This window comes from Brachionichthys hirsutus, chromosome 9 (assembly GCF_040956055.1).
Source record: "Brachionichthys hirsutus isolate HB-005 chromosome 9, CSIRO-AGI_Bhir_v1, whole genome shotgun sequence".
Taxonomy (NCBI): domain Eukaryota; kingdom Metazoa; phylum Chordata; class Actinopteri; order Lophiiformes; family Brachionichthyidae; genus Brachionichthys; species Brachionichthys hirsutus.
The window spans coordinates 945,001-955,000 of NC_090905.1; the positions used below are offsets into that span (position 1 = coordinate 945,001).

The 10,000-nt window shown below is 51.3% G+C and overlaps 1 protein-coding gene across 1 annotated transcript in view; it reads left to right on the forward strand.

Annotated features, from left to right (window-relative positions):
• trappc8 (trafficking protein particle complex subunit 8) overlaps positions 1-10,000 on the forward strand; it is a 22,225-nt gene that overhangs the window by 935 nt on the left and 11,290 nt on the right. The window contains exons 2-14 of the mRNA XM_068743216.1: positions 1,728-1,937; positions 2,900-2,989; positions 3,647-3,821; positions 3,894-4,047; positions 4,269-4,347; positions 5,294-5,505; positions 6,695-6,810; positions 6,902-7,052; positions 7,359-7,459; positions 7,649-7,754; positions 8,752-8,883; positions 9,194-9,418; positions 9,970-10,000. The exon at positions 9,970-10,000 is cut by the window's right edge and continues 75 nt beyond it. Of these exons, the coding sequence (XP_068599317.1) occupies positions 1,728-1,937; positions 2,900-2,989; positions 3,647-3,821; positions 3,894-4,047; positions 4,269-4,347; positions 5,294-5,505; positions 6,695-6,810; positions 6,902-7,052; positions 7,359-7,459; positions 7,649-7,754; positions 8,752-8,883; positions 9,194-9,418; positions 9,970-10,000 (1,782 nt within the window). The remainder of the gene's footprint in view (positions 1-1,727; positions 1,938-2,899; positions 2,990-3,646; positions 3,822-3,893; positions 4,048-4,268; positions 4,348-5,293; positions 5,506-6,694; positions 6,811-6,901; positions 7,053-7,358; positions 7,460-7,648; positions 7,755-8,751; positions 8,884-9,193; positions 9,419-9,969) is intronic.

Here is a 10,000-nt window from a genome sequence, read left to right on the forward strand (position 1 = left end):
TCTCGGTTGGTGGTTCCGCTCGGGTTCGATGCCCGTCTCGGTTGGCGGTTCCGCTCGGGTTCGATGCCCGTCTCGGTTGGTGGTTCCGCTCGGGTTCGATGCCCGTCTCGGTTGGTGGTTCCGCTCGGGTTCGATGCCCGTCTCGGTTGGTGGTTCCGCTCGGGTTTGATGCCCGTCTCGGTTGGTGGTGCCGCTCGGGTTCGATGCCCGTCTCGGTTGGTGGTGCCGTTCGGGTTCGATGCCCGTCTCGGTTGGTGGTGCCGTTCGGGTTCGATGCCCGTCTCGGTTGGTGGTGCCGCTCGGGTTCGATGCCCGTCTCGGTTGGTGGTGCCGCTCGGGTTCGATGCCCGTCTCGGTTGGTGGTGCCGCTCGGGTTCGATGCCCGTCTCGGTTGGTGGTTCCGCTCGGGTTTGATGCCCGTCTCGGTTGGTGGTTCCGCTCGGGTTCGATGCCCGTCTCGGTTGGTGGTGCCGCTCGGGTTTGATGCCCGTCTCGGTTGGTGGTTCCGCTCGGGTTCGATGCCCGTCTCGGTTGGTGGTTCCGCTCGGGTTCGATGCCCGTCTCGGTTGGTGGTGCCGCTCGGGTTCGATGCCCGTCTCGGTTGGTGGTTCCGCTCGGGTTCGATGCCCGTCTCGGTTGGTGGTGCCGCTCGGGTTCGATGCCCGTCTCGGTTGGTGGTGCCGCTCGGGTTCGATGCCCGTCTCGGTTGGTGGTTCTGCTCGGGTTCGATGCCCGTCTCGTTTGGTGGTTCCGCTCGGGTTCGATGCCCGTCTCGGTTGGTGGTGCCGCTCGGGTTCGATGCCCGTCTCGGTTGGTGGTGCCGCTCGGGTTCGATGCCCGTCTCGGTTGGTGGTTCCGCTCGGGTTCGATGCCCGTCTCGGTTGGTGGTGCCGCTCGGGTTCGATGCCCGTCTCGGTTCTTTCGGCTTTCCCCCCGAGCTAACGCGCTAACACTAACGTTAATAGTGGTGAGGTTTAGAACCATTTTAAACAAAGTGCTCTCCAGAGTTTCTTCTCTCGCAAAGCTTTCTGTCCACAGCCTCACTTCTGATTGGCTGCTTTACCCGTGCCGTGGCTCTGCGTGTAACCAATCAGACGGTGCTGTGGGTGGGACAATGCTGCAGCCCGAGAGGCGTGGCTGCGTCAGAGCCAAATGAAAAATCTAAACTTTCCTTTTCCATGGAGAATGACTACCTGAATTTGTATTTTTTTCAAAGTAATGATCGGCAATAATAGTAATCCAATAAATGTTCCTCCCCCTGAAGTCACCTGATGACAGGAGTAACTTGGTTTATGTCATTCTGGCTGCCTGCTGCTGTTACTGTCTGGAATTAGTCTAATCTGGTGGTTGGTCAACCTGTTATTACACTAATCCCTGCTGTCCTCTTGGATATTGCTAATATTAGCATGTATTCCATGAGACATGCTAATATTAGCATGTATTCCACTTCACTCTTTTTATGGTATTTTGGTTGTTTTTGTCAGCAATTGACAGAAATAACAAACAAAACATTTCCTGTCTCGCAATTCTTGTACTCACAAATTTAAGTACGGTAGGTATTCCATACTGCATATTCAACATTCAACATTTGGTCAGAATCTGTCGCTTAGATTTACTTTATTTCTGCTAAAGTGAATCTCTTAAAGTGTCGCTGTGGGCTAGAGCTTGTTGGCGGCACTGATCCAGACGTCGTGTTTGAGACGGGTCTCAATGCTTTTCCTGTCCAGGTCACATCCGGGACCCCAACAACCAAATCCAGGTGGTGAGAAACCTGCGTCTCTGCGTCAATAATGTGGTGAGCAGCCTCGGTTCACCGGCGGCAGCCCCCAGCGCTGCAGAGGACAGCCTGCTCCACCAAGTGGTGCTATCCTGCCAGCCACAAGAGGGCGCTGTGACCAGCACCATCGTGGCAGGAAACTACGAGCTCAGCTTCAACGGTAAGGTTGTTCCCACAGTGGCCTGTGGGGGGGGGGATTCTCCTTCCATCAGTCAGGGAGTTGAAGTTGGGCCAAAAACGTATCAATCAGCAACACGGCAAGCTAAAGCAACGTGGCAAGCTAAAGCAACGCGGCAAGCTAAAGCAACGCGGCAAGCTAAAGCAACGCGGCAAGCTAAAGCAACGCGGCAAGCTAAAGCTACGCGGCAAGCTAAAGCAACGCGGCAAGCTAAAGCAACGCGGCAAGCTAAAGCTACGCGGCAAGCTAAAGCAACGCGGCAAGCTAAAGCAACGCGGCAAGCTAAAGCAACGCGGCAAGCTAAAGCTACGCGGCAAGCTAAAGCAACAGGGCAAGCTAAAGCAACGCGGCAAGCTAAAGCAACGCGGCAAGCTAAAGCTACGCGGCAAGCTAAAGCAACGCGGCAAGCTAAAGCAACGCGGCAAGCTAAAGCAACGCGGCAAGCTAAAGCAACGCGGCAAGCTAAAGCTACGCGGCAAGCTAAAGCAACAGGGCAAGCTAAAGCAACGCGGCAAGCTAAAGCAACGCGGCAAGCTAAAGCAACGCGGCAAGCTAAGGCAACGCGGCAAGCTAAGGCAACGCGGCAAGCTAAGGCAACGCGGCAAGCTAAGGCAACGCGGCAAGCTAAGGCAACGCGGCAAGCTAAGGCAACGCGGCAAGCTAGAGCAACGCGGCAAGCTAAGCTATTGTAGCGATGGCGTTCCTACACTGGCCCGTCCAGCAGAGACGCTGCAGCAGGACATGCCAGAGGTCCAGTCCTGCAGGGACGAGTGGGACCAATCTGGTCTGCAAAAATAGCAATTTCAACTTTGAAGTTTGATTTATTAAGGTTGCGTTTATTTATTTTAAACCAAAGGCATGTCTGGAGGGTTGGCAGCATTTAAAGCGGCGCTGCATGCGGGACCGATCCAGAAACTGAAAGGCTGATTGTCTTTGTCTTCCAGCAACGACGCCCTGGTTCGAGACCTACAGGGAGAACTTCCTGCAGTCCACGCCTCCCGCCGATCATGAATTTCTGAATCATCATCTTGCTTGTATCCTTCCAAAAGAAACGGGCTTGTTTCCAGGCCCTGGTCTGAACGCGTCTGAGCGAGGCTGAGCCGTGTCTGCGTCCCGAGAAATCGGGGAAGACATTGTGAAGCTCTGTTGACGTCAACGTTAATGAGAATTTCAAACGGACCCAGAATCCAGGATCTCTTCTGGATCAGCACCAACATCTGTTCCTGGTAACACAGGATCCGTCCAAATGTTTGAGCTATCTTGCTAACGAAAATATAACGGCTCGTCCTATAATCAAGAGGTTGGCGGTTCGATTCCCGGCTCCGGCACGTTTTCACTGTCGTTGTGTCCTTGGGCAAGACACTTTGTCCACATTGCCGGTGTGAATGTTGTGAGCAAGTGAATGTCGGTGGTGTTCAGGAGGGCCGATGTCAGACTGTATCTGCCCCGGGGCGGCGGCGTCTGCCCCGGGGTGGCGGTGTCCGCCCCAGGGAGGCGCTGTCTGCCCCAGGGAGGCGGCGTCTGCCCCGGGGAGGCGGCGTCTGCCCCGGGGAGGCGGCGTCTGCCCCGGGGAGGCGGCGTCTGCCCCGGGGAGGCGGCGTCTGCCCCAGGGAGGCTGTGGCTAATGAATAACTGAAAGGCGTCTCTGCGTGTCCAGAAGCGCGTCCTGATAGTCCTTGACGTCCCGGCAGGTCTCCTCGTCGTGTCCTCCACCGAGCCGGTCCCTGTGGAGCAGTTCCTCAGGCTCTCTCAGGAGCAGCACAGGATTCAGCACAGTGGAGAATACACCAACCCCAAGTGGTTTATCCCCAACACTCTCAAGTACTACGTCCTGCTGCACGACGGCGCTGAAGGGGACGAGCAGAGGTACCGCCGGCACGCCGCGGCGCTGCTGGAGGTGACTCTCGGTGGCTGATGTTCTGCTCTCCTGCTGCTCAGGGCCGGCGTGGCGTACGAGGACATGAAGCAGAGATACGGCTCTCAGGCCTGCTACCTGTTGAAAACCAACACTCGTACCTTCCCAGCTGATGATGACGAACAGATTCCAGACCCGTGGAGTCAGTACCTGAACAGGAATAATCTGCACTGCCAAGTAAGAACGGGAGACTCTTCAGAGGAGGACTCCATCACAATTGGACGGATTGAGAATGACACGCTTGTGATAAATATCTGTTCTGTTTAGCACATTCGGTTGTTGTGTCTTAAAATGTTTAAAAGGTAATAAACTTCCGGATGCTGCGTCTGTCGGCGTGGTTACCTGTGGTCCACGCAGATCACCTGTTAAGAACACGACCGTGCTAACGCTTGTTGCAGGACGTACCTGAAGAGTTCTCCCCAACTGTGAACAGCATCGGTGCCGCTGGAGAGGACGGCCGCCAGTCGGCACACGTCGGTGAGTTCCTCCACCGGCGCCAGAGCAAGCGTTGTAAGGGAAACGCCAAACAGCGCTCGCCTCTGGGGGGGCGGGGCGCTTTGCATGGCGGGGGTTGATCTTGATTTGTTGGAACTTGAACAAGGGCAGATTGTGGTGGCTGGTGACGAGGCGGGAGCAACTAAAGATGGCAGGTGTGAAGAGGGGGCATTAAGGAACTCAAAGGTATCCGAGTTCCCTCGGGGGGCAGCACGGATCGGGTCCCAGAGGAGGACTCTAAATAAAGCGTAAGGCAATGATCTACGGTTGATCACGTGTTTGTGTTGCCTGTTGCCGTGCCCCCGTCAGCCGTTACATCATGGCCACTGACACTCGTTACCTGCTCACTTGTTGCCGGCTGCGCCACGGCCCTAGGTTGCTGTGTTACTAGCAGGATGGTGATGATTGGGTTTCTGGGTCAGCGTCTCCAGAACCGGCCCCTGGTGAACCGGCAACAGGGCGAGGGGCGGGCGAGCCTCTGTAGCTGGACATGTCCAAGGTGGTCCTGGTTACGCTGGAGGACAGCAGGGTGTCCATGTTGACGGGACGTCCCCTGACGGCAGCAAAATGGTGGACAATCTTTGTGTTGTCACGACGAGCGTTAGATTTGAACATTCATACAACACGTGTGTATTTCTGCACAAAACTAAAGTAGATTCAGGACTAAAATACCTCATCTGTCCCAAACGTCTCTGTCCTTGGTAGATCTAGTGTCTTTGGGTCACTGGCCACAACGGGTCAGTCTTGGCGAGTGCAATCCAAGACGTCCCTGCTTTAACGGCTGCTGCTACTCCTCTTCTCTCAGGGTGGACGTAGAGACGTTCCTACCGTCGTGTCTGATTCTTCACAGAATCCATGGTTGCTGTGACAACCGATAACTCCTGATAACGACCAGCGTCCATTGTGCGCTGTCTCTGTTCCTCACCAGGCGAAGGATCGGACGGGATGGAACGCCATCCTCTCCAGCTGAACCCAGGGAGCCCGCCCCCGTTCAAAGGCTGTGATAATCCGGCAGCGGGAAGCCACGGGGCGTGTTTGACGTTAAACGACCACGACCACATCCGGCAGTTCATCCAAGAGTTCACCTTCAGAGGTCTGCTGCCCCACATCGAGAAGAACATCAGGCAGCTCAATGATCAGGTACGGAACCCGGAGGAGTCCGAGGAACAGCTGAATCCCCTCCTGACACGAAAGGGGAAGCGGCAGTGACTTTGCTAAACGTCTCCGTGCCGGCGTCCCTCATCAGAGCGCCTGGGATGCTGGTTCCTCCGTCCCGTTGGCTGCAGTGTAACACAGACATGAACGTGTTTTCAGTGGAGTACTGGTGACCACAGGGGCAGAATGGGCCAGGCTTGTATTTCTACTTACTGGTAACTCAGTAATTCCCACAACGTAGGACTGGAGCACGACAAACGAAAGCGTTGCCACCGTTTGGTCAGGTTAAGGGTAGATTTGATCACTGCTGCAGTCGGGAGCAACAAGAAGGGGAGGAGCATTCCTGCAGACTTTCATATTTGCTTTTTAAAGCACTGCATGCGACTTGTGTAGAATAAACAGTCACACGGCGGATGGGAGGTCCTCCGAGGACTCGGTGACTGAACGAGGTCGGCGTAGCCAGTCTTCCCTTGTGCCGGCTGGTTTGGTGTCCGGCAGAGATGACGATACCGGATAGAACTGATAGTTCTCGTGTCCTTCATCAAATCAACCTTTTTATTTTTATGGTCAGGCTTGTCATATTCCCTGGATTTGTAGTCTGGATCTGGTAGTTCAAGATGATTTGAATCTGAACCATACAAGTATAGATGTGAAACCCCGTAAACGTACATCCACATATAAATAATTACTGTACTACCAGAGCGGTCACAGTTGATGTTGAAGAACGTCCATGTCCAAGTCCATCTGCCACTTAATCCAGATCCACACCAAAATCTGATGGAGTCTGTCCAGACCTGTAGAGTTTCATAGAAGTCGTTTTGGTGTTATCCTGCTGACATAATAATCCGCTACTCCCCAGGTGAATTTCTAATCTCGCTTCAGAAAACGCAAATGTGTATTCAGGAGCTCCACAGTGATATTTAAGCGTCTTTGACGTCCAGCCAGGATTCTCTATCAGTAATTACAGGCTAGTATGGGGTTTTTGAATATTCATTCTTTTACACGTGTAATATATTTGCTTTCATTGTTTCTGTACTAATTCATAAATTGCTTGATGCTTTTGAAGTTCCGTTTCCACACCGACAAACCTGAATACACAGGAGGCGAGTATTGAAATACAGCTGTATATACTGCATACACTAAGATACTCACTTAAGTGTCTCTCTGTCCACAGCTGGTCTCCAGGAAAGGTCTGAGCCGGTCTCTGTTCACTGCCACTAAGAAGTGGTTCGGTGGAGGGAAGGTTCCAGAGAAGGGCGTCAGTGAGCCGAGGAGCACCTGTGGCCTCCTGTGAGCCCCCCCCCCCCCCCGAACACACACGAGACTTTTATTCATGCGTGACCGCTGTCAGCTGCTTGATGTTTCACATCTGTGATGTCAGCTATCCCCCAGAAGCCCCTGAGCTGCAGATCAGGAAGATGGCTGACCTGTGCTTCCTGGTTCAGCATTATGAGTTGGCCTACAGCTGTTACCACACTGCAAAAAAAGACTTCCTGTCTGACCAGGCCATGCTGTATGCTGCAGGGGCCCTGGTGAGAATACACACACCTTTCTATATGTCCTCATTGGAACCATGGCTTTCTAGTATTCATCCCTCAAATACATCTTGGCAGTTTTAACAACATATTCTGATTTTATTTGGATCATTGGAGCGTGGGTAGTATGTGCAAATTAACTTTAAGCTTTCTTGAAGCTGATTGAGCAGTGCTGGGTCGAACTCCAGAGCTTTCTCGAGGGGAATTCTGTATTTGACTTCTTGCTTTTAATAATCACCTCTTCTTGTCTTCATGACTTTATCATTTATCATCACTTCTCCTCATCCTGCCTATCTTCTGCAGGAGATGGCTGCAGTGTCAGCTTTTCTGCAAGCAGGAGCTCCCAGACCGTATCCAGCACATTACATGGAAACCGCCATACAGAAGTACAAAGATGAGTGCAAGTAATGATTTCACCACACCGTTTACCTGTCTGCTGTTTGGAATTAAATCTGCTTCTTGCTCTTTCCACATCAAAGTGAAGGTTTCTTTTTGCACACAGAAAGAACGTGAAACGGATGAATCTGAATATTTATCGTTGGTTTGGCTTCTCGTGTTATTCCTTTGCCTTAATGCTGACGTGTCTTCCATAGAACCATGGTGCTGGCTGAACGCTGTGCTTTACTCAGCGCTGAGATACTCAAGAGTCAGGGCAAATATTCCGAGGCTGCGACACTCCTCATCAAGATGACCAGTGAGGTGAGGAAACCCAAATCCTGATCCGACACTTCTATAATACATAAAAAGAAATGATGAAAGGTGAAGAAACGGATCCAGGAAGTCCCTTATTTTTTATTTTATCATCTTATTTCAACATTTAACTCTTAAACAGAGCACTTCTGTGGCGTCGCTCGAACATTCTAGTAATGAATAAAAGTGAGGTTGAATTGGAATGGGTGCTTGTTGCCTGTTTATGATGAGGTTGAATCGGAATGGGTGCTTGTTGCCTGTTTATAATGAGGTTGAATCGGAATGGGTGCTTGTTGCCTGCTTATAATGAGGTTGAATCGGAATGGGTGCTTGTTGCCTGTTTATAATGAAGTTGAATTGGGATGGGTGCTTGTTGCCTGTTTATGATGAGGTTGAATCGGAATGGGTGCTTGTTGCCTGTTTATAATGAGGTTGAATCGGAATGGGTGCTTGTTGCCTGTTTATAATGAGGTTGGATCGGAATGGGTGCTTGTTGCCTGTTTATAATGAGGTTGGATCGGAATGGGTGCTGGTTGCCTGTTTATAATGAGGTTGAATCGGAATGGGTGCTTGTTGCCTGTTGATGAGGTTGGATTGGAATGGGTGCTTGTTGCCTGTCTATAATGAGGTTGGATTTGAATGGGTGCTTGTTGCCTGTCTATAATGAGGTTGGATTTGAATGGGTGCTTGTTGCCTGTTTATGATGAGATTGAATCGGAATAGGTGCTTGTTGCCTGTTGAGGTTGAATCGGAATGGGTGCTGGTTGCCTGTTTATAATGAGGTTGAATTGGAATGGGTGCTTGTTGCCTGTTGATGAGGTTGAATCGGAATGGGTGCTTGTTGCCTGTTGATTAGGTTGAATTGGAATGGGTGCTTGTTGCCTGTTTATGATGAGGTTGAATCGGAATGGGTGCTGGTTGCCTGTTTATAATGAGGTTGGATCGGAATGGGTGCTGGTTGCCTGTTTATAATGAGGTTGGATGCTTGTATTTGTGCCTCTGTTAGGACTCTGACCTGCGCAGTGCTCTGCTGTTGGAGCAGGCTGCCCACTGCTTCATTAATATGCGGAATCCTATGGTGCGCAAGTTTGCCTTCCATATGATCCTGGCTGGTCATCGTTTCAGCAAAGCAGGACAGGTGAGGCTCTCACCCGCCGCCTGTGGACCAATCACGGGGTTTGAACCCAAACATGCTTGTTATCGTTCAGTTCCACCTTTAACGTGTAGCAGTGAATGACGCCGTCCTTTTAGTGGCTTATTTGTGTTCAGCAGCAACATTTAGTTGTTTTTTCTTCCTAGCCGTACTCTGCGTGCTTCCCAAGCGTTTCCTCCTGTCTGATATTAGCTATCGGGTCCTGATTGGCTGATTTTGTATTGATAAGGTTGGCTTGCTGCTCATCATTTACTGCTCTTTTTGTCATTATCCTCTAAATGGTCTTTTAATGCAGAGGAGGCACGCCCTGCGTTGTTACTCTCAAGCCATGCAGGTGTACACGGACAGGGGCTGGTCCCTGGCCGAGGACCATATCAACTTCACCATTGGTCGTCAGTCCTTCACACTTAACCAACCAGAGGATGCCATCCTAGCCTTCAAACAGCTCCTGACCAATGACAGCAGGCAGACAGCCACACAGCAGGGGGCCTTTCTTAGAGAGTATCTCTATGTTTACAAGGTAAACGCTTGGTTTCTTTGTCACGTCTGTATTAAAGTCGTTCAATGTATAGATATTTGGCACGTCATTTATACTAAGACAAGGTTCTCGGAAGAAAAAAGTTTTTTTTTTGTTCTGTTCTCTTTAGCTCGTAGTCATGAATCCAAAGAAAGGCAGCACTAAAACTACTGGAAAGGAAATGAGGGGAGTAGCGAGAACAACTGTTGAACTGAAGAAGGAAATAATCACCAAATATGAAAATGGGGTCCGTGTCTGGGATCTTGCTGCAGGACGGGATGGAGACATCAACGATTTAGACCGGTGGTCCCGACCCACCGGGCCGTGAGCCATTTGTTGCCGGGCCAAACGCAAAGAATAACTAACTTTCAAAGGTGTTTTATTTTGAGAAACGGCTTTTCCCCAGCGTAACACTGTGGCTCAGTTGGTAGAGTGGGTCGTCCAGTGATCAGAGAGTCGGTGGTTCGAATCCCAGCTCAGACCACCTTCCGGTCCCTGCTGCATCCTATGGCATAGTATTTATCTATTGTAACCAGATTGTGTGTATTTTCCAGAGTGTGATGGGAGAAACCGAGTCCAGCCTTC